Below are 24,998 nucleotides of genomic sequence, written 5' to 3'. Positions count from 1 at the left end.
TTTATGGATGGAAGTTCCGTAAATATTCTTATAAACACTTCCGTTCCTACACGTAGCATGTCACGTGATAGCAACGGCCACGTGCTTCGAATGGTATCTATCTGTGTTTCAGTGAATCCAGGTCCACCATCCTCCTGCTGTTCAGGGGGGGTATGTAGGTAAAGACTGCTTGCTAGAATCACAACCCATTTTATCATATCAGAAACACCATCCTGTAATAAAAATAAATATATAAAAATAGCCATTGCCAATTCAAATTGTTAGAAAACACTTCTCTAAGCTAACGTAAACAATGCCTAATCGGAAAGATCCGTGACCCTTCTCGCATAAAACTAAAAGTAGCGAAAAGACCCGTCGCCATCTCACGAAGCTAACTTAAACGAAGTCTAATCGGAAAGACTCGTGACCCTACTCACATAAAACTAAAAGTAGCGAAAAGACTCGACGCCGTCTCACGAAGCTAACGCAAACGAAGTCTAATCGGAAATCCCGTGACCCTTCTCGCATAAAACTAAAAGTAGCGAAAAGACAAACGAAGTCTAATCGGAAAGACTCGTGGCCCTACTCACATAAAACTAAAAGTAGCGAAAAGACCCGTCGCCGTCTCACGAAGCTTTTACCTAAACCAAGTATGAGCGAGGCACGAGTTAGATGTCAGATGGCGCCCTGGGTCTGCCTTTCTTCAAATTTCACAAACCTGTTAAATCCACAGCACCGTGAACCTTTGTTCGCCTTGAAAAACACGGTGTATAATTCCAAAATTATTTACAGAATGGTCTGAAATTTTTCCCATTTCAGTGTCTTAACTAACATAAACACACGGATCAACAACAATTACAAACAAAGCACCGAGTGAGAAAAAACAGATTTGTTGAACAGCTATACACCAGACAATGGGCTTAGCAATATTAGCCAGATTAAATGACAACCTGTTTCCTGGATACGGCTTCTCGTGCTCTATGGTTTGTAGCGTCACAGACCGAGCTTCTGACGTCACCTTTAGTTATTAGCAATATTATATGTCATATGATTGACTGAATGTTTTCTTCTATATGCCAAATTAACATAATTCATCAAGTTATAAATAGATTTATAGATTGTATTGCTACGTCATTCATATTGTTAGTTCTCAAACCATATCAACTAGTAGACAGTTGAAGAAGAATTTATTCATCGATTAAAATAGATTTCAGCTCGACTATAGGTAACAATGGTATTATGTCTGGTTTAATGGTCCAGAACAAGACATTAAGTACTATATTGGACACTGCACGAGGCGTTAGCCGAGTGTTGTTTCAATATATTACGCAATGTCTTTAGCTCGAGACCATTAAACAACTTAAAATACAGACACTATCCTGCACGTGCTTTTCAATGAAATACGTCACGCGAGTCCAATATTTCATCTAGTATAGATAATGTACGATTGGCAAGTTGCCCGTACAATATTGGAAATAATGGTACGCCAACATCAAAGGATGACGTCACATCTGTATTTTTAAGACTGGATATCGTCGCCTTCTTGTCGGGATTAACGTCCGCTTCAACCTAATTCGACACTGCAGTTAAGATCGCTATAATCCTTACTAAATAGTAAGGCTACCTGCAGATTTCGTCGAGGTCAAGAGATGTAAGCATTGCTAGCGCTAACCCCAAACCTATTTACGCCTAGTCGTTCGGATGGGACGAACAACCGAGGTCCCGTGTGCACATTGGCGTGCACGTAATAAAATCCCCTGGCACTTGCAATTCGATATGAGTAGGCCGTAGCACCACTGTCTGGGCAAAATACCCCTCACAGCACACTGTACGGCATATCCCCGTCTTCATTAGCCCACTCGGGGCAGAAGAGTAGCACGTTAAGCCCATTTCATTTCATTTCATTTGTTTTTAGGGGACGATGAATTGGATAATGTATTTTGTGTGCACATTTTGGGACGTGGGGAGAGAGGTTGGGTGGTGGAATCGTCTAATGTGTGGGGTTTTAGATCATTGAGTCAAGTGGCGTGGTTTTCAGCCCACACTTGTCACAAGGAGAAGGATCGCATGTCCAACCTCGTGGGTTTTCTTCGGGATCTCCGGTTTCCTTCACATTGAGTCAAGTGGCTTGTACGTGACAAGGCGTAGGATCGCATGTCCAACCTCGTGGGTTTTCCCAGTGTCCTCCGGTTTCCACGAACAGCTAAAACAACCGCACGTGGACGTTAAACCCATTATGTATTCAAATATGATTGATATCTAACGACACCTACATTGTCACAGGTAAGGATTCAAAAACAAGCCAAAGGCTTACATTAATTCGCCTTTTGTCGATCGATTAGATTACCTGGATAAACTCGACGGAATCAATCTTTCAATGAGACTATACCTGATCAGAAGAACTAGTTGCTGATCCCGCCATTTTTCAGAATGTTTTTATTGTAACTCGTCTGTTTACTGAGCCAATAGTGGATCACTTATGTCTGCCGTTACCATAACAACCATTGCAAATGTAGCAAAAACTTGTTTCATTACATTATATGGATGAAAAGCGCAAATGGATTTTTGATTTGAGCATCTCCTTCAAAAATATTTTTGTATCATGCCAAAGTAAACATCGTTATTTGAACAAGAAGGAGCGAACTACTTGTATTTGTACACATACTACACTTACGCTGCCTGTTTACAGCTACCTCCACTTGAAAACAGACACTAAGCTAGATAGGAGACATTTTAAGTCCTAACTCGACGATTTTATTAGAAATGAATTGAAATGAAATGGGGTTTAACGTCCTACTGTTCTGCTCCTATACTGGGCTAATGAAGACGGGCATACGCCATACAGTGTGCTATGAGGGAAATTTTGCCCGGGCAGCGGCACTATCGCCTACTCTTATATCGAATTCCAACTGCCAAGGGATCTTTTACGTGCATTCCAGTGTTTACACGGGACCTCGGTTTTTTGTCTCATCCGAAGGACTAGACAGCTGTCCTTGTCAGGCCCTCCGTCCTGCATCACTGACAAGGGGAACCACGTCGGAAAATCGGGATGAACTTTCTCGGCCAATGCAGGGATCGAACGCCCGACCTCCAGGCTAGCGAGCCAGTGCCTTACCCACCTAGCCACCGTGGCTCCTTATTAGAAAACTAAAAACCTAACGAACGAACGAACCAAGGGTTTCTAAATCTCTTTCGGCTTAATCTACGCCACATGTCTTGTCAGAGAGAGAGAGAGAGAGAGAGGGAGAGGCAGAGAGAAATGGGTTTAACGTCCACTCGACACAAACTAGGTCATTTCGGGACTACCATATGGTTCAATTTTATTTCAATAATTCGCTTGCGCGTAGGGGCCTTTAGCAGCGGGAGGCAAACCGGAGGACTCGGAGAAAACCCACGAGGTTGGACAGGCAACCCGACTACTTGTCACGTACAGCCGGGGAATCAAAATACCAATGTTAGATAATCTGCCGGTTTGGATTCAACCGGAATTAAACTAAGTCCTACAGGTTTCTCGGTTACCAGTCGGTTGTGGATTAGTAGGACATTAAACCCCATTTCATTTAAAATATGATGACATTATAATTAATCACGTTTCGGTAACGCCATGTTTTACAGCTAGTTACACACTGAATGACTTGTTATGGTACATATTCGTATAAAGCAGTGGTTCTCAACCAGATTCTCCTAAGTGTGCCGCGGAATTTTGTTATTGTACAACGTGAGAAGATGGTCCGTCCTCTCTTCCCACGTGCGAATTTGAACACCATGTTTCAAAGTGACATTTTGATATTCAAGAACTTGGTTTTTTTTATATTTTACCCCATTTTTATACAACGTCTTGACATGTAAATAATTTAATTAAATCAACCTGTCCATTATATCATGTAAATGTACTTCGTAAAAACATGGTTGGTAAAACAGACGTCACTATTACCAATAACATTGAACATTGTCATGCGCATTGATTGGTGAGTGAGAATGAGTTTACGAGACACATGTTTTATATTTATTGAAAATTTGAAACAAAACAAATTCTACTTCAGGTAACGAGCCATGTTTTAAATGACAAGTTTTCATGTCCACAGTAATAAACTCCACCAGCATACATGATGATCGAGTGTAAATAAAACTCCACCTGCTTGCATGATGATCGAGTGTAAATAAAACTCCACCTGCTTGCATGATGATCGAGTGTAAATAAAACTTCACCTGCTTGCATGATGATCGAGTGTAAATAAAATGAAATAGGTTTTAACATCATACTTGTCTGCAGAAATCAGGTTAATGATGTGGGCTTACGCCAGACAGTGTGCTATGAACTATGAGGGAAATTTTTCCCGGATAGCGACGCGCTACGACCTACTCTTATATCGAATTCCAAGGGTTCTTTTACTTGCACGCAAATGTGTACATGGGATCTCGGTTTTTCGTCCCATCCGAACTATTCTTTGTCAAATTCCGACTGTCATGGATTCTGTTACGTGTACGTCAACGTGTACACAGGTTTTCGTTGTTTGTAACACCCAAAGCTTGCGTTCTTTATCTTCTAACGTCCGCTTCCACTGAAGTGATATCCCAGATAAACAAAGGTTACATGTGTGTGAAATAGTTTTATTTAACGTCCGCTTCCACCGAAGTGATATCCCAGATAAGCAAAGGTTGCAGTGAAAGTGTGTGAAATAGCTTTATTGAACGTCCGCTTCCACCGAAGTGATATCCCAGATAGGCAAAGGTTGCAGTGAAAGTGTGTGAAATAGCTTTATTGAACGTCCGCTTCCACCGAAGTGATATCACAGATAAGCAAAGGTTGCAGTGAAAGTGTGTGAAATAGCTTTATTGAACGTCCGCTTCCACCGAAGTGATATCCCAGATAAGCAAAGGTTGCATGTGTGTGAAATAGCTTTATTGAACGTCCGCTTCCACCGAAGTGATATCCCAGATAAGCAAAGGTTGCATGTGTGTGAAATAGCTTTATTGAACGTCCGCTTCCACCGAAGTGATATCCCAGATAGGCAAAGGTTGCAGGGAAAGTGTGTGAAATAGCTTTATTGAACGTCCGCTTCCACCGAAGTGATATCACAGATAAGCAAAGGTTGCAGGGAAAGTGTGTGAAATAGCTTTATTAAACGTCCGCTTCCACCGAAGTGATATCCCAGATAGGCAAAGGTTGCAGGGAAAGTGTGTGAAATAGCTTTATTGAACGTCCGCTTCCACCGAAGTGATATCACAGATAAGCAAAGGTTGCAGTGAATGTGTGTGGAGCGCATCGTTCGTTGGTTCCTAGAGTTTTACTTCCCCTTCCACCAAGAGTGATATCATAGACAAATGTTTCCTAGGAAACTTGCCAGAGGAAGCCACAAAAATAGGCGTGATCCAGCTTTTCTAAGGTTGTTGCTGTTGTTCTTAGTGTTTAACGTCCGCTTCCACCGAAGGCCATATCGCAGACAAGTCTTATTTTTCATTTTTATTATCTTAGCGCACGCATGGGTCTCTCCTGTGGGAGGAAACCGGAGGACCCAGAGTAAACCCACGAGGTTGAGAAGGCGCCCCTATCTCCAAGCCAGATACACTCACACCAGGGATCGAAACCACAACCGCAAGCCAGAGGTGACCGGTCATCTAGAGATTGAAGCGCGGCACTCTAGACCACTAGACTATCCAAGGCCTAAAATAAGGTTAAATTCTTGTAGCACGGATTCTGTGTCCGGTGGATTAAGCTCCGGTTCCCCATCCTTATTTTAATACTTAAGATCACAGATAATACCGAAAAATAGTGAAAATTATGCCAAAAATAAAGTGAAAGTGAAATGACGGTCAAGGACGCAGCGAATCAGATACCAAACCTACTGAAAACATGACTAATGGGCGGATGCGGCTGGCGCTTACTCGACTCATCCGAGGGAGTCGATCGGGCGCCAACTGATCTGATCTGACCTTCGCAACTGACCACCACAAGAGGAAACACTCATTAGGGGTCCGAGGCATCGCTACCTTACACTTTTTCGGAGCCTTACGCCATTTCTTTCAGAGCACGGTTTTCTTATTTTCGAAGCACGGATTTTTCATTTCGAAGCACGTTCGTGCTCCAAGGCACGTTATTTTAGGCCCTGAGACTATCCCAACTCCTCTTAAAGGTTGTACATGAGCGTCGTCACCATTTTATACTGATCGTGAACAATCAGTTTGTTACACTGTTTGAATGGCATTTAGTAAATAAACACAACAGTTCTATGGATAACAATTTACTGTATTTCTATAAAACACAACAGTTACAGTAATACAGTAATTGTTATCCATAGAACTGTTGTGTTTATTTTTAAATCAGCTTGTTCGTCTGTCTCGTATTGTTATAATGGTTTCCAACTATAAACCCAGCTTTACCAATCAAAGGCTAACGATTGTTGTGATGTATATTGTTTTATTCGTTCCCTCCTATAAACCCAGCTTTACCAATCAAAGGCTAACGATTGTTATGATGTATAAAGGATTATATCAACCGGGGACAATACATTATAGAATATACTCATAACAACATTTATTTGGCGTGAACTTTTCAAAGAGGTTTAGTCACTTTTATTCGGTATCTGATAGCGGCCATAGTCCCAAGAGATAATAATAATAATCTATTTATAAAGCGCTGAATATCCAACAAACTGATTAGGCTTATTTATTATAGATGATAGTTTATACAGCATATACCCATCCCGTCAATAACCCAATAAAATATCAGTCGGTCGAATGAATCCGCTTTGTCGAGCATAAATTTGTATGGTTGTCCAACTTGATCAGCAACTTTAAGTGGACTTGTGTAGAATCAGGAATTATCATATATCTATAATATATCTATTATATACTATAATGATAGGGAGGGGAGGCTGCCAAGTACAACTGTCTAGTCGTTCGAGTGCACGTAAAGGATCAGTTGATAAATTTGGAATTCGATATAAGAGTGGGCCGTAGAGAGAGAGAGAGAGAGAGAGAGAGAAGTACCGTCTTCATTAGTCCAGACGTAGGAAAAAAAACGGACATTTAACCCTATTTCATTCCATTTCATTTTCATACCAGTAAAATTCATTTGGCTCTAGTCATTTCTGGTCTTACATTTCTGCACCAACCGGACATACGTTCAACCCAACGTGTACACCTGGCCCTGGATTTTTGTGCCACCTGAACGATTAGACACTGTTGCTTGTATAACCGTGCTGATTATAGTAGTTCTATGTTAGAATTTAAATCTAGAATATTTCAGATAATACTTTCATTTTAAAAAAGGAAAGTTATCAAATTGAATTCTGTATACATGTAAACTTTAAGAATAATAATTATTCTATTTCTTCAAAACATTGTGTGTGTGTGTGTGTGTATGGGTGTGGGTGTGTGGGTGTGCGTGTGTGTGTGTGCTATTGAAAGTTGACTAGCCAAGGGTGAAATGTTTCGTAATTCTAATGACATGTTAATTTATTATGTGTGTGAGTTAGTTGTATTTTACGTCCGCTTCAACCGAGGTGATATCGCGGACAAATTAATTTATTATAATCCCTTATTGTTTATAAAACTGTTATAGATAGAAAGTAACTGACAATATGGCCTGTCCGGTGAACATGCCGATCGTACGATTAATCTATTAATTGTTTTATTTACCATTGTTTTATTTCTTATATTGTAAAACATTATACCGATTATGTCAACAATTGATCTCGCCAAGTGATTAAAAGTAATTCCATATAAATATGTAGATAATTATTATTATAAGTTTCCAGTATTAAAGATTTGAAGAACCATTCCAGACTCTTGTAATATATGACGGACCTCACGGCCACACTTGCTTTTGGCGATTAAGCAAGAAGTTGTGATACCTCTCAACTCGAGATTCCCAAGTTACCTGGCTGTTTTCCCTCGAGAAGCTGGGATCATAACATGGCCGCAACAGGCTTCCATATAAGTAACATCGATTTATATCAGGATAAAGGGAGAGAGAGAGAGAGAGAGAGAGGGGGGGGGTTTAACGTCCACTCGACACAAACTAGGTCATTTCGGGTACTAACATATGGTTTAATTTTATTTACTTAATTCGCTTGCGCGTAGGGGTCTTTTAGCAGTGGGAGGAAACCGGAGGACCCGGAGAAAACCCACGAGGTTGGACAGGCGACCCTACTCCTTGTCACGCACAACCGGGGATTCGAAACCTATCAGGATAAATTCATCAGAGGAAATTTTAATACAATGATTAAAGTCAGGTATATTTTACTAATGGACAGGTATGTAAAGCTGATTAATATCGATCAAATGCCTTATCACATTGCAGGTAAATACAGTGGCAGTTAATTGATTTTATTAACAAAATAATATGAAATCACAGGTTATATTATCTGTTAAAATCAATGGCCATTGGATCGGTTTCGCAAATTTTGCAAGGTTTAAAAGGAAAAATATTTATAATAATTAAATTAGAATAAACGATTTTTAAAAAGATTGGATCCATATTAGAATATGTCCACCAAACTGCCGAACACTGGTGATCAAGAGGTGTACACCCAGCGTTTTGGAAATGAAATGAAATGAAATGGGGTTTAACGTCCTACTATTTTGCTCCGAACTGGACTAATGAAGACGGGCATACGCCATACAGAGTGCTATGAGGGAAATTTTGCCCGGACAGCGGCACTACGGCCTATTCTTATATCGAATTCCAACTGTCAAGGGATCTTTTACGTGCACACCAATGTGTACACGGGACCTCGATTTTTCGTCTCATCCGAATGACTAGACAGCTGTCCTTGGCAGGCCCTCCGTCCTGCATCACTGACAAGAGGGAACCACGCCGGAAAATCTGGATGAACTTTCTCGGCCAATGCAGGGATCGAACAGCAGACCTCCAGGCTAGCGAGCCAGTGTCTTATCCATTTGGCCACCGTGATCCCTCCGGCGTTTTGGAAGGTCTGCTATTAAATCAAGGGGTGTGTTTTGGAAGGTCTGCTATTAAATCAAGCGGTGTGTTTTCAATCACAAGCTTGTCCATGACAAAGTAGAGTCGCTTATCTAACCTCGTGTGTTTTCTCCGGGTCATCTGGTTCCTCCCACTGTTAAAGACCCATACGCTCAATCGAACTATACAAATAAAATTACATCATATGTTAGTCCTGAAATGACCTACCTTGTGTCGAGTTGACGTGAACGCTCTCTCTCTCTCTCTCTCTCTCTCTCTCTCTCAATCTGACCAGACATGTGGTGTGTATTAAGCCGCAAGAGAGTTAGAAACCCTTGGTTCGTTCGTTCGTGTGGGGGATCACGTGGCTAAGACGTTAGCTCGCTAGCCTGGAGGTCGGGTGTTCGATCCCTGCATTGGCCGAGAAAGTTCATCCAGATTTTCCGGCGTGGTTCTCCCTTGTCAGTGATGCAGGACGGAGGGGCTGACAAGGAAAGCTGTCTAGTCGTTCGGATGGGACGAAAAACGAGGTCCCGTGTACACATTGGCGTGCACGTAAAAGATCCCTTGGCAGTTGGAATTCGATATAAGAGTAGGCCGTAGTGCCGCTGTCCGGGCAAAATTTCCCTCATAGCACACTGTATGGCGTATGCCCGTCTTCATTAGCCCAGGTTAGGAGCAGAACAGTAGGACGTTAAACTCCATTTCATTTCATTTCATTTCGTTCGTGAGGTTTTTAGTTTTCGACTAAAATCGTCGAGTTAGGATTTAAAAGTATTTGTTTTCAAGCGGAGGTAACTCCCCGTCTCGCTGTTCAATACGCAGTGAAATGAAATGAGATTTAACGTTTCGCTTTTCTGCTACAACTGGCCTGATGATAACAACGTGTATTAATGTGTATTGTCCTGAGAAACGTCGCCTTTCAATTTACTAGTAGCTGTTTTCCATAAGTATGTGTTTTTTTTCATATAATTAGACTGATTGAATGAAATCTGATCTTAATCATGAAAGTATAATTAGAGAAATCTTATCTTATAAAACATACAAGGAGAATAGAAAGATGTTGGGGCTTATCTTATAAAACATACAAGGAGAATAGAAAGATGTTGGGGCTTGATAATTAAAACAATCACGATCAGATAGATTCAGCCGATAATGGTTTGACAATATTTATTACTTTAATAAGACATGAACCGGATACCAGATGATCAAGTACACAGCATGTCACGTTTTATATCTGGTAGTCATCGTAATCAACAGGTTTCTTGATACCTATAATCATGTGCAATATTATACGGAACGAAACCTAATAATATCATGGGCAATATTATACGGAACGAAACTGTTATCTAATTTTCATTACAGTGATCATTTTGTCAGGTTTTACAATATTCAACACACAGGGATTCATCTACTTCATACTTTGAGAATGGATCTCTGTCCTAAATGGCCGCCATATCCAAAAATTAGTTTACTGTTTTGTAATTCAATTTTACTCCGTTTCACCTCTGTCATAAACAAAAATACTAATTAAACTTTTTTTCAATTTTATTAAATGGAAGTAGAATAAATACTTAACAGAATTCTCTAAGTATACTTAGTGTTTTCGACTAAAATCGGCGAGTTAGGACTTAAAATGTCGGACAACTAGCTTAGTGTCTGTTCTTAAGCGGAACTAATTGTAGTTTAGTATGGTTGTAGAGACATCGTAAATGATGCATTTACTAATTAATGGGAAATCACAAATAGTAAAAGGATCAAAACTGTAATTACAGTGTATATGGATACGGGAGAGAGCGAGAGAGAGAGAGAGAGAGAGAGAGAGAGAGACTAGGTCATTTCGGGACTAACATATGGTTCCATTTTAGCTCAATAATTCGCTTTTGCGTAGAGGCTTTTAGCGGTGGGAACAAACCGGAGGACCCAGAGAAAACCCACGAGGTTGTACAGGCGACCTTACTCCTTGTCACGTACAATCGGGGAATCGAAACCACGCCAGTTGACTCAATGACAGACCTTACGATACAACGCGCACGTGCTAACCGTTCGGCCACCCGGAGAAAACCCAAAAAGTTGTACCGGCGACTTAATTAAAGACCTTCTGATCCAACGCGCACGCGTTAACCATTCGGCCACCCAACCCGATGTTTAATATTTTATAATAACAGCCCTTGAGTTAAGGCAGTCATCGTGAATATCCAATTTTACTTTCGTGAAATTTAATAATATGAGGGAATAAATGGAACGAAGTAGAGACAGGATCCCGTGATTTATGACGTCATTTTCAACACGCGATTTCCGTTACAAACCCTACAAAGGTCACTATTACACAAAAAGCTCCATAATGATAGAAACTCTTTTGTTGTTTTTATCTGTCAGAGAATTGAAACTTTGCAACAGGTTTTGTTTTCAAATGTCAAGGGGCGGACATTTTGTTTTTACGATAGAGCGTATTGATACGAGAGAGTAGTAAAGAGGTGGATATTTATAAAAATAACAAAGTTGGCGTGTTATATTATTGATCTACGTTTAATCGCCTAGCTACAGTATATAAACATTACCATAATAATTGGTCTACTCAATAGAAAGATGATTAACACTTCTGCTAGTAGATCACACCACAGAGAGAGAGAGAGAGAGAGAGAGAGGATGGTCGGGGTCATTTCCGGACTAGTGTAGGGTTCAAATCGTTTGCACTGGTTTAAAGTCAAGCCAAACCAACATATGCACTACTCACATTTTGGATCATTTTATTCTAATACCTAGATTCTCTGCAGGTTTCTTCGAGCTAACGGGGGAGGAGGGGGTACACATGGACCCCCACGCCTTGCCATGTACAAATTTAACCTTGAGGTTCGATTACCCCCCCCCCTCTTCCCAGGGGGTTGGATGGCCGAATGATTAGCACGCGCGTGCTGTATCATAAGGCCTGCTATTGAGTCAACTGGCGTGATTTCGAATCCCCGGTTGTACGTGACAAGGAGTAGGGTCGCCTGTTAACCTCGTGGGTTTTCTCCGGGTCCCCCGGTTTCCTCCAACTGCTAAAGACCATTACGGGCAAGCGAATTGTTAAAATAAAATTAAACCATATGTTAGTCCCGAAATGACCTAGTCTGTGTCGAGTGGACGTTAACCCCCATTGTTCTCTCTCTTCCGACTAAACATATACCGATAGAAGGACAACACGTGTTCTCGAATAACAATCGACTAGATAGAGACAAGATGTAATAAAACTGATTCGTTTGTACTGGAAGTTGAACAAAGTGGTGAATAACAAACAACTGTAGTCCTAAATCAATATTCATTGATTTTAAAACATATACAAACAGCCAAGAAAAATATTCCTGAATCCAAAAACAATATAACGAGATAATAATATACACTTGTATAATATCGATCTATTGTTTTATAAACACAAATAACTCTACGATCGATTTGTTGGCACCATGGTTCTAGTGAGCCACGGTGGCTCAGTGAGTAAGACGTCGGCTCGCTAATTTGAAGGTCCGGTTTTCGATCCCACTGTTGGTCGAGGTTGTTCATCAGGATTGTCAGGCCTGGCCCCCTTCGTGTCAGTGGTTCAGGGACAATGTAAGGGACAATGTGTAGTCGTTCGAACGGGACGAAAACTGAATGACTTGTCAGCACCCCCCCCCCCCGCCGTCCTGCACAACTAACTCTTATAATATTCTATAAATGGAATAATAAATCGTATTATGTCTATCCTGTTCTCCGGTGTTTCCGCAGCTATCATATTACTTTCACTAAAGGGGCTAACTCGCTAATATTTGGGGCCTAGAAATTGACACAAATGAGATGCAACGCATATAATAATGTAATATGAATGTATATAAATTGATTTACATTCAATCATTTTTGTTTTTACTGTAATTTCTAATCAGTTAGGTTCGCCGAAATACGCCAGACGTCTCAATCAAATGGCAATCCCTAGCGTCTGGTTATTCCAGTCTACACCGATAGTATTTATTGTGCATGATCTCCAGATAAAAATATGACTAGGCTCGTTTTTCGAGTCCCTTATTACAAATGGCGCTGAAACGCATTATGGTACAGATTTGATCAGATTAAGTAATATCTTGAAAATTTCAACCAAATTACTTCATGCTGAGCTAAGTTACGAGAATAGAGAACATTCGATTGTCATAGCTACCGTTGTTACGATAATAAACAAAGTCTCGATTATCAAGTTTTTAATTAAATCGTTAATTGCAAATCGTTCTTAAATCCGTTAGATGTCATGAAGAGTTGATTATGGTCTTGCCATGTTAATAATTGTCTATTTAATAATTTATATAACATTTAAGGCGTAAAGAGAGACCTACAATAGACAGATTTAGCTCTTGAATAATGTATGTTTGGTATTTGATATATAATCAATTATAAAAATATTTCTATCTTGTGACCGGGTTTTTACTGTGCTATCATATTACTTTAATTAAAGTCTATGCACATCAATTACATGTTGGTGTTTTTTTTGTTTTTCTTTGTAAAATAATAAATTTCGCACGTTAAAATGTATGCACATCAATTACATGTTGGTGTTTTTTTTGTTTTTCTTTGTAAAATAATAAATTTCGCACGTTAAAATGTACTTAGATTGATTATTTAATATTTAATTAATAAAACAAAATCACAATATCAAAGGTATAAAAATTGAATTAAAAACAAGTGACATCGGCGTGTTTACAATTTATGAATTCATCCTATTTTTGTATATACTAAACGGACTTGAATCATTTTTTGACTGCGCGACCAGGAAGATCAGAGCCTTAAATAAGCGGTTGCCATCTAAAATACGCCACAATTTTGCAAGAGATGGACAGAGAACAAGCTAACAAAGCTATTTTCGTACAATAACGGGCCGTAATCCATGATGTTACGGTCCGACATACGTCTATATCAAAAGGACCTATATCTTCGAGATATTACCTTATATTTTAAGTTTCATCACAATGGGACACAAATTGTGACCTCGGGGGGGGGGGGGGGCACAACCTTGATATTACATACTTTTACACTATTTGCGTACAGTGTGCGTCCATTTTGTCAGGTAGTTTCGGTCCGAATTTCGAACTCAACCATCATTCTGGTGTAACGATGATATATTGGAACGGCTTGAAATTCGGATAAATATTGTGACCTCTAGAGTGTCCACAAGATAAAAACGTGATTTTTTGTACAATCAGGGGCCATAATCATTAAAGTTACCTGTAGGTTGTCCACAAAACCAAATGTGAACGGACGACCGGACAAGGGCGACGACAATATATGTCCACTTGAAAATGTGAGCGTATATAAATGATAACATCTTTAGATATAATTTCGCAGAGGTTGTAATATAAAAATATTTGTAAATATTGTCCCATTCAAATGAAATAAACTATAACCCATACTTATGGAAGAACAATTACTGATTTATTGAAAACGTTGAGAGAATACTCTTTGAAACGTCGCCAAATAAACCAGTAATTGTTCTTCCATTACGTATATATATGTGTTATAGTTTATTGCTCTGTCCGGGGATCACGTGGCTAAGTGGGTAAGACGCTGGCTCGCTAGCCTGGAGGTCGGGTGTTCGATCCCTGCATTGGCCGAGAAAGTTCATCACGATTTTCCGGCGTGGTTTCCCCCTTGTCAGTGATGCAGGACGGAGGGCCTGACAAGGACAGCTGTCTAGTCGTTCGGATGGGACGAAAAACCGAGGTCCCGTGTACACATTGGCGTGCACGTAAAAGATCCCTTGGCAGTTGGAATTCGATATAAAAGTAGGCCGTAGCGCCGCTAACCTGGCAAAATTTCCCTCATAGCACACAGTATGGCGTATGCCCGTCTTCATTAGCCCAGGTTAGGAGCAGAAGAGTAGGACGTTAAACCCCATTTCATTTCATTTCATTTCATTTCTGTCCAGTTACTAAATGCCTCTAAAAGATCATTCAAATGAAACTTATATGAGTTCCGAGTTGATGCGCATGCGCGTTGGATAGTAACTTCCGTGTAAACCATTAGTTGGTCTATCTGACCGTGTAAACCATTAGACGGTCTATCTGTCCGTGCGAACCATTAGTTGGTCTATCTGTCCGTGTGAACCAGAAGTTGGTCTATCTGTCCGTGTGAACCAGTAGTTGGTCTATCTGTCCGTGTGAACCAGTAGTTGGTCTATCTGTCCGTCAGCAATTTCTTGTAAATGTGACAAGTTCTTGAACGATGTTTTCCGCATTTGATGACAGAATGAATCCTGTTGATTTTCACTGTTCTCAATCCAACAAATTGGATTGAAAATATGGACGTATCTTGCTAAGTTATAAGGCGGTATCTGAGACCAAGAACCTATTTTATAAATGACCTAAAATTAGAGCTCAGAATGAATTCCTTTTAGCACCTTGCATGGATGGGAGAGAATTGCGCTATGGTATGATCTATATTGGAATTCACAATCAATTTCTTTTAGCACCTTCTATGGGTGAGACAGAACTGTTCCATGCTATGATTTATTTAAAAGTACTTTATACTAATCTGACATCCAGATCTAGTTTAAAAATAGCTTAAAACCTAAAGGGGCATAATGGGAGATTAGATAAAAAGTTCTAGCTATAATAGTTACAAAATAGATAATTTAAATAGAATATGCTGAACATTTCAGTCAAATTGGTCTACTCTGAACCGAGATATAAGCTTATGTCTAGTCTCGATCAGCATTACTAAAGTATGTATGATAAAAACCCGAGTCTCGATTATCCATTTTGACGTATTCAAATCCACTAAATATAGCAGGCTGGCTTGGTAGATCTTTCATCACCAGTTTCCAGTATTGACATCAGTGACTAATAGTAAACGTTAGCTTGGTTGGCCATTTCTTGATTTAATTTTAAATGGACGATTGTTTAAATCCAAGCTGTATCCAAGCCATCTGAGGGTCTACAGAGTTGATTTTGAGCTTGTCATGTAACTAAAGGTCTAATGAATATTTTCTCTAACATCTGAAGCCAAAATAAAGACTTGGAATAGGCGGATTTAGCTCTTGCATAATGTATGTTTAAGGGCTGATTGAAAAGATGACGCAGAACTGTGCTATGATTTATTTAAATATAATTAGTGCACGATCATTTCCTGTTAATGTTCTATGTCAGGGTAAGAGGGAAAACGTCCTCGGTGACAGAGAACTGTGTCATGCTATGATTTATTTAAACGTACTGGATGCTGTACATCAACTGAATGACTCCAGTCAATTAATTAATCTCACCATACATGTAATAAATAATGAAAAGACGATAGTGACGAGAAAAATAACACCACAGAATAGATCAATAGGACGCTAGAAGCAGATTAATTAAAAACAACAACAATAAAAAAAAGAACCAGCAAGCACGTATACAAGACTGTTTTAAAGGGGTGGGTGTGGGTGGTACTAATTCTGAACACTACTGAAAAACTAACCGCTAACCGTACCTAGCAAGCGTGTATCTAAGAATTTTAAGTATTAGGTGGAGCGGGAGCGGGAGAGGTGTCTGTGTGTGTGTTGGGGGGGGGGGGGCGTGTTGGTGTGTGTGTACTGATTCAGAAAAATTTACGATTTTCGGGCACACCGGTTTGTAACCCTACCACTAAATAAAGCGAACGGCGCCATCTAGAATTTGTGGAATATAACTGTTATGTATTTATGTATGGGTGGAATTTAGAGTTTGTTTCCTTAAGACAATGTGAAATATCACGATCTAAACGTGGATTAACTAACTAGGAGCTCTGGGATATCGTCCAGACAGTTCCTCCCTCAGTGGTGCAGGGTGGAAGGTGGGTAAGGCATCGGTTTACTTACTAGGAGCTCCGGGATGTCGCCCAGAAAGTTCCTCCCTTAGTGGTGCACGATGGACGGGGGGGGGGGGGTAAATCATGGTTCACTAACTAGGAGGAAAGGACCTACCACCAAGAAAGTTCCTCAGTGCTGCAGGATGAAAGGTTGGTAAGGCATGAGTTCACTAACTAAAAGCTCCGGGGTATCATCCAGAAAGGTCCTCGGTGGTCCAGAACGGAAGGTGGTAAGGCATGCGTTCACTAACATGAAGGTCCAGGGTACTGCCCAGAAAGTTCCTCAGTGGTGTAGATTGCAAGGTGGGTAAAGTATTCGTGCACTAACATGGAGGTCCAGGTACTGCCCAGAAAGTTTCTCGGTGGTGTAAGGTGGACAAGGCATTGGGACCTCCCTAACTAGTGGTACAGGACGGAAGTTCTCCTAAATCCAGCGTCAGCGCTTATGTGGAGATTTAAACCCTCCCCATAAATTCTTAACCCTAACTATTAATTTGACCTCAGTATATCATTTCACATAGGGCCCAACAGAGAGGAGGGAGTCCAATGTATTTAGGACTAGTCCCCTAGACAATTAAAACCTCACTAGCAGAAGTTTTAGTACATAGTCCTAATAAATATTGATTGAAAACAGTACGTTTGCCTGAATATTTCTGATAACTGCATGGAAATGTCATCCTTGGCAGGAAAACATTGAATCGCCCGATATGTTAAGAAATCCTTTTACTAATTATTTACCTTGGTTGTAATTGCGCTTTTGTTCCCGTAAATCAGGGTATTTGACCATCAATAAAAAGTAAATATTCTTAACATTTGTCAGGATTGGCGCTAACATACGAGAGAGAAATGAGATTTAACATCCACTCGAAACAAACTAGCTCATATGGTTCAATTCTACTTTAATAATCGTTTGCGTGTAGGGGTCTCGGTCTTTAGCAATGGGAGGAAACCGGGGGACTCGGAGAAAACCCACGAAGTTGGATAGGCGATCATACGCCTTGTCAGGTACAAGTGAGGAATCGAAATCACGCCACTTGACTCAATGGCAGACCTTATGGTTTCACGCACACACGAACCGGGGTGGACGAGATTGTCCTTCAGTTCCATTTCATTCTGTTGGTGAATCTTTAACCTAGCAGCAGTAGATTGATTAGTTGTTTATGATGCGACGAGCTTGTCCCCAGCGCGCACCTGCTCTATATAACTGTTATTGTTTAGAATAATGCATTTATTCATTGGGATGATTTATTTATGTATTGACATTTACAGGGGGTATATGTTGAGACATAGAAGGATTACTATGAAATGATATATTGACACTTACAGGGTATACATGTTGGCGGTGCGTGGGGGGGGGGGGTGCGGGTAATATGAATTGGTGTATTGACACTTACAAGGGATACATTTTGGGGTTGAGTGAGGAGGGTGGGTTGGGGTGGGTAATATGAATTGATGTATTACAGGGGATACATGTTGGCGGTGAGTGAGGGGGGGCGGGTACTATGAATTGATGTATTACAGCGGATACATGTTGCGAGGGCGAAGGATTACTACGAATTGATGTATTGCGGGTTAACTCTGTAAACTTAATACACGTGGCGCGTTGGAGGGATGAATATTAATTCTGAATTAATGGGGAGGAGGAATCACCCGCTCTCACCCAACTCTTGTTCCGCCTTCGAGTCCCAGTAATCAGACTTGGCTGTTATTAATTCCCAATTACAATCCCAAGATTCGATGACTGTGCGTAACTGACACAATTCTAACTCTCATGCTGTTAATGGTCACATAATTGTCGGGGGTTGGATGGCCGAATGGTTAGCACGTGCGCCTTGTATCTGATTGTACCTGACAAGGAGTATGGTCGCCTGTCCAACCTCGTGGGTTTTCTCCGGGTCCTCCGGTTTCCTCCCACTGCTCCCATTGAACTAAAATTGAACCATATGTTAGTCCCGAAATGACTTAGTTTGTGTCGTGTTGACGTTAAACCATCCCTCTCTCTCTCTCTCTCTCTCTCTCTCTCTCTCTCTAATAATAATCTATTAATGTGTTTGTAATATTCTCCGCCGAGTCAAGCAATCTCAGTTTATAAATACAAAAGATGATGTCAGTGAAGCAAGACGAAAACATTTACAGTTACGTCAATACTCTTTTCATCCATAACGTTGAAACGATTTTTAAAATCCCCAACGGATTCGATATCTAAAACAGAAATGAAATGAAATGGGTTTTAATACCCTACTGTTCTGCTCTGACAGGCCTTATAAAAACGGGTATACATCATACAGTGTGCTATGGGGACAATTTAGCCCGGACATCGATGCTAAGGCCTACTCTTATTTCGAATTCCAACTGTCATAGGCTCTTAGCGGTTGCTATGTATACCGTTCTGACGTGTTTCAACCAATGTCAATTTTAGCATAATTTCCCGTTATTAGGCCCATCTCAGCTTTTATTTCGCCTCCCTAATTATATTTTCAAACGATTTCTTGTGACTAATGACTTATTATTAGGAGGATCAGGTTAGTCAGAATTTGATCAAACCTTGATTTAAAGTTTCCACTTTAAAATAGCTAAGTCTCTAACTCAATATCATCCAAAACCTTTGACACTGAAAACACGAATTATTTGTCAATTTTAATCAACATTGGTGTTGTGATCTTACTGGAAAAAGATGGGCATCTGATATCCAAGATTTAAGACAAAATAAACATTTAACGATTGGTACACGAATCGTGTACCATAATGCGTTTCGGCGCAATTTGTAACAATCGACTCGAAGAACGAGGTTAGACATATTCCACAAGGCATGTCAAACGGTGACCTCATATTCTTATCTGGAGAACATGCGAATAAATACTATCGGTGTAGACTGGAATAACCAGACGCTAGAGATTGCTATTGGATTAGGACTTCTGGCGTATTTCGCCGAACATAATTGCTTTGAAACTAGAGTAAAATCAGAAACGATTGAATGTAAATCAGTTTGTTTACATTCATATTACATTATTATATACGTTGCGACCCATTTGTGTCAATTTCTAGGTCCCAAATATTAGCGATTTAGCTCCTTTAAGTAAACATTACAGAGTGAAAAAACAAAACAACCAATGTCCACACTCAGACACTGCCTGTCTAGTTACGAATAATTTATGATGCCTGAAAACGGTTTGAATTCCTCTATGACTGATTTTCTACTGTTTTATGTATTTCAGGAATGTGTTTGGATAAAGGATGAAGTTTGAAAATAGTGTGATGATCATTTGAGCAGAAATTTTTGAAGATATTTGTTAATAAAGATTTGACTTGAGGAAGATCATTGAGCACAAAAATGAAAAAGAAGTACACTGTGATATTTATACGCAGTTATTCGCCTTAGTAAAACAGAGGGTGTTATTATCCAATCGACAGCTTGTCTGATTAACCAATCAAAACTCAAAAGTCACCCTCAAGCATGTTACAATTAAAGGTATTGGATATTGAACAGACAATACAAATATATTTTACTGAATTAAGTTAATGGGTGTCGACATCTTGTTTTAAGGCTATTTGCCTCCCTTTCTGAACATCTCTGACTGAAAAATGTAGATTTTGTACATGCTAGCGTAAAAGACCGGATAATCTAGCCAATGTTGACAAAGGAGTCTGAATGATAGAGACTAGGAAAGATATAAACAACTACCATGACAACAGACATTACAATCCGATTAAGGCGACAAATTTTGAATTATTCCATCACAAGAGAATTAACCTCTAGAAATAGAAAACAGACGTCATTCGGACGGTAATTATCTTCCTATTTCTCAAAATTAAATCTGTAATGTCCGTCTGCCCTTTACAGTACGCCTGCCATTGTAGAAGACACCGTTTGTTTGTCCTCCGAAACGGCGGCCATCAACCAATTTCCATAAGTAGAAATCAATAGAAACACCGCGCATGCGTCGTGAAAGCTAGCGATGTCGTTACTACGTAGATCTTTTAATAAACGTCAGTCTAGTGGATGATCTGCACATGTTCGGGGAGTAAGTGATACATTAAGTGTGAAGTAAAATGAAATGGGGTTTAACGTCCTACTGTTCTGCTCCGAACTGGGCTAATGAAGACGGGCATACGCCATACAGTGTGCTATGAGGGAAATTTTGCCCGGGCAGCGGCGCTACAGCCTACTCTTATATCGAATTCCAACTGTCAAGTGATCTTTTACGTGCACGCCAATGTGTAAACCGGACATCGGTTTTTGTCCCTTCCGAACGACTATACTTTATCCCTTGTCAGGCCATCAGTCCTGCACCACTGACAAGGAGGAACCACGTAGGGACAGAGCCGTAAATAACTCAGAGCAACGAGGGAGGCTGGAAGTGTTCTCAGGGGTGCTGTAAAATTGACGGACAATGTATCTATTTTTTTAATGGTCGACAATTTTTTGATGGGGGGGGGGGGGCGAAACTTTTAGCAGGGGTAGGTTGGGGGGGGGGGGGGGACGAACTGAGCTACCTTGGCTCCCTACAATAAATAAGTGTTTCCCAGTTTATTAACTGCTATTACAAAGGGGATGGAACAGCCCGATCAAAAAATAGGTTGGGATGAAACAGACCGGGATGAAACCGTTTGGGGATAAATCAACCCGCACCCGTCTCAACAACTTTACTTCGGTAACGTTTGTTCTTTACAGGGAGTCGGTACAAAATATTATAGAATCTGAATCACCGTTGATTTGAGTAAAAAATGAAAGTTTTCTATTAGATTAAAGATACATTATGTAAGATTTAGATAAAGAGCTGACAGTTGTCCCTATAATATTTCAAAAATAGATAATGCAGAATGAATATATTGAAAATTTCATTCAAAATACTTAATTTTAAGCGAAGTTATCAATGGTTGTAGTTTTAACAAGATGTGTGCATAGATCGTAACCATCGTACTGGGCATTCGAGTCTTGGCCTCGCTTCTCCATTTTTAAATTAAAATCATTAAATGGCCGAGACGTTCTAATCTACATACAATCGGAGCTATCCGATGACATCGACAGTTGATTACGTTAATAAATATCATGACCTGGATTTCGTGAATAATGTTAATTAAAGAGGTCATGACCTGGATTTCGTGAATAATGTAAAGTAAACGGGGTCATGACCTGGATTTTGAGAATAAAGTACAGTAAAGAAGTAATGACCTGGATTTTGTGTTGATCGAGTGTAAGTAGGTCATGACCGGGATTACTAGTTGATCGAGACTACAGAGACAGATAATATTTTGTGACATTAAGCTGGTGTGTGGGATTCCGGAAGTAGGTTAATCACATGACTAATGGAGTATTTTTTGTCTTTATATCGGCCTCACAGCAGGGATTCAATTAATCAATAAGTCAATCGGCCATCATACCTGTATAAATACCATAATATAGCGTTTCACCTGCTACTAACTCGAACATAGATGGAGAGAGAGACATAGTCAGAGAGACATAGACAGAGAGACATAGAATGAGAGACACAGAGAGAGAGAGAGAGAGAGAGAGAGAGAGAGAGAGGGAGACAGAGAGAGAGAGACATACAGACAAAGATAGAGAGAGAGAGAGAGAGAGAGAGAGAGGGGGGGGGGAGAGAGAGGGGGTCCACCTGACACAAACTAGGTCATAACCGGACTAACTTATTTCAATAACTTGCATACTGTGATGGTCGTTAGTAGTAGGGGGGGGGGGGGGGCCGGGGGGACTGGAAGAAACCCCACAAGGCTGGATAGCCGACCCAAAGCCTTGTTACGTACATGCGGGGGATCAAAACTTAGCCACTTGACTCAGCTTTAGACCGTACGAACTAAAACACGGCCATCAACCCAATTGCTAATAAAGAAATGAAATGAAATGAAATGGCGTTTAACGTCGTACCTATATTTAAGTTATGTGTACCTAGACATTTTTACAGGTAAAACGGTAGATTTATAAATACACTCAACAGGACCAACAAGCCAACAGTGAGGCTGATGTCCCCCGCCGAAATCCCAAAATAAATAGATGACACATATTGATTGATTGCATTTATTTTTTTCAAAAGTATTGAGCAATCGAACTGTTTATCTATACTTTGTCTAAGCAGAAAATATTCACGATCAAACTCAGTTAAGGTTTTTGAAATACCTGGTTGTAAAACATACACTAAGTTTTATCACTCTCCGTCAGTTAGAATCCAAGTTATCTTGTCCCAAAACATCGACCAATGAAACTGCTTAGCTCTGCTTAGCTTTAGTGGGAAATGTTAATTATTGAACTCAGTCATCTAATGAACATCTACATCAAGTTTAAACATGCGACCTCAATTAGAAGGAGAGTTGTGATCCAAAGTCTCGGCCAATCAAATTGCTTATCACTCTGCTTACCCAAAACAGAAAATTCTCACTATCCATCCTAGTCAAGGTATTGATGTAATGAAACTATACACCAAGTTTCATCACTCTCACTTAATTAGAACTAAAGTCATCGTGTCACTGCTTACCGGATACCCTAAACAGAAGGTGGTCATCTTCGTACTGCATCAAGACATTCACCTAATAAACACATACACCAAGGTTGAACATTGTAGCTCAATTAGAAGGAGAGTTATTGTGTCCCAAAAAGTATGACGAACAGACAGACAGACGGACAGGCGGGGAACAATAGGTCTGTAGTCGATTTATTTCTTAAAGACACATTATTTAACGAGCTACATCTACCTATTGTAGGTCTTTCGTTTGGCTTCAGATGTTACATAAATTATTAATTAGACGTTTATTCACATGACAAGCCTATAATCATCTCCCTAGACCATTGGATGGCTTAGATATTTAATGGACTAGAACCGATCACCATTCTTTATTAAACCTCGACGATTTGTACTGAAGGCTTAAAACCATACAAGACGTATCTTCTATTTCATGACATAACTCGACCGCTATAGTCCAGTTTTGTTTGTAAATGACAAAATTTAATTACAAGTTAGGTATTGTATTTCCAAGTGGTTGTCATTCGGTATTACCTCGATGATTTGTATTGAGAGAGAGAAATAGAGAGAGAGAGAGAGATGGGGTTTAACATCCACTCGACACAAACTAGGACATTTCGGGACTAACATATGGTTTAATTTTATTTCAATAATTCGCTTGCGCGTAGGGGTTTAAATATATATGGCAAATTGACAATTAGTAACGACGAATACGTTCCGGACATTGCCCCCCAGTGTATATCCCAGTTCTATTACTAAATACCATTGAAACAATCCAGAATGAGTATGGACGGAGTTGTGGACATAGTTTACTCATTAGTACTAACGAGATCCGTTCACCAGTTATAGTAGTACTAACCAAACTAATAGATCATTAATAATATTAAACAGTTATAGTAGTACTAACCAAACTAATAGATCATTAATAATATTAAACAGTTATAGTAGTACTAACCATACTAATAAACAATTGTTCAGGCAACGAGTTTACAAAACGAGAGAGAGAGAGAGAGAGAGAGAGAGAGATAGAGAGAGAGAGAGAGAGAGAGGGAGAGAGAGAGATAAATGGGGTTTAACGTCTATTCGACAGAAACTAGGTAATTTCGGGACAAACACATGGTTCAATTTTATTTCAATAATTCGCTTGCGCGTAGGGGTCTTTAGCAGTGGGAGGAAACTGGAGGACCCGGAGAAAACCCACGAGGTTGGAAAGGCGACCCTTTTCCTTGTCACGCCAGTTGACTCAATGACAGACCCTATGATGCAACGCACGCGCGTAAAACATTCGGTCACCCAACCCCACAGTTAACAAAGCACTCTCAGACTTAAGTTGAGAATTGACTCAAAATTATTTGCCCTTTTTTAATTATTTTGTGTTTCTGGATCACAGTGATTGAAAGTTGAGTAAATTTTTAACTTAAGTCTAGGAGTGCTTTGTGAATCCGCGGCCTGGTAGAAGTAAATTGAAATAAAATGAAATGGAATTTAACGACCTGCTGCGACTCATCTAATGAAGACGGGCATACACCATACAGTGTGCTAGGAAGGACATGTTACCCGAACAGCGACACTACGGTCTACTCTTATATCGACTTCCAACTACCAAAGGATCTTTTACGTGCACGCCAATGTGTACAGGGGACCTTTGTTTTTCGTCCCATCCGAACGACTATACGTTGTGTCTTACCAGACCCTCTGTCCTGCATCACTGATATGGGGGAACCACGCCGGAAAATGTAAAAGAACATTATAAATATTATAAAAGAAGTAAATATTTGTGACCTAGAACTATTCAT

At 40.0% G+C, this 24,998-nt stretch overlaps 1 protein-coding gene across 1 annotated transcript in view; it reads right to left on the bottom strand.

Annotated features, from left to right (window-relative positions):
- Positions 1-24,998, bottom strand: part of LOC130010619 (uncharacterized) — a 40,687-nt gene that overhangs the window by 6,074 nt on the left and 9,615 nt on the right. Inside the window, exon 3 of the mRNA XM_056098341.1 lies at positions 4-212. Coding sequence (XP_055954316.1) covers positions 4-197 — 194 coding nt within the window. The 5' untranslated portion in view covers positions 198-212. The remainder of the gene's footprint in view (positions 1-3; positions 213-24,998) is intronic.

This window comes from Patella vulgata, chromosome 2, assembly GCF_932274485.2.
Source record: "Patella vulgata chromosome 2, xgPatVulg1.2, whole genome shotgun sequence".
In the NCBI taxonomy this organism is placed as follows: domain Eukaryota; kingdom Metazoa; phylum Mollusca; class Gastropoda; family Patellidae; genus Patella; species Patella vulgata.
This window is presented reverse-complemented; position numbering and strand designations above follow the sequence as displayed.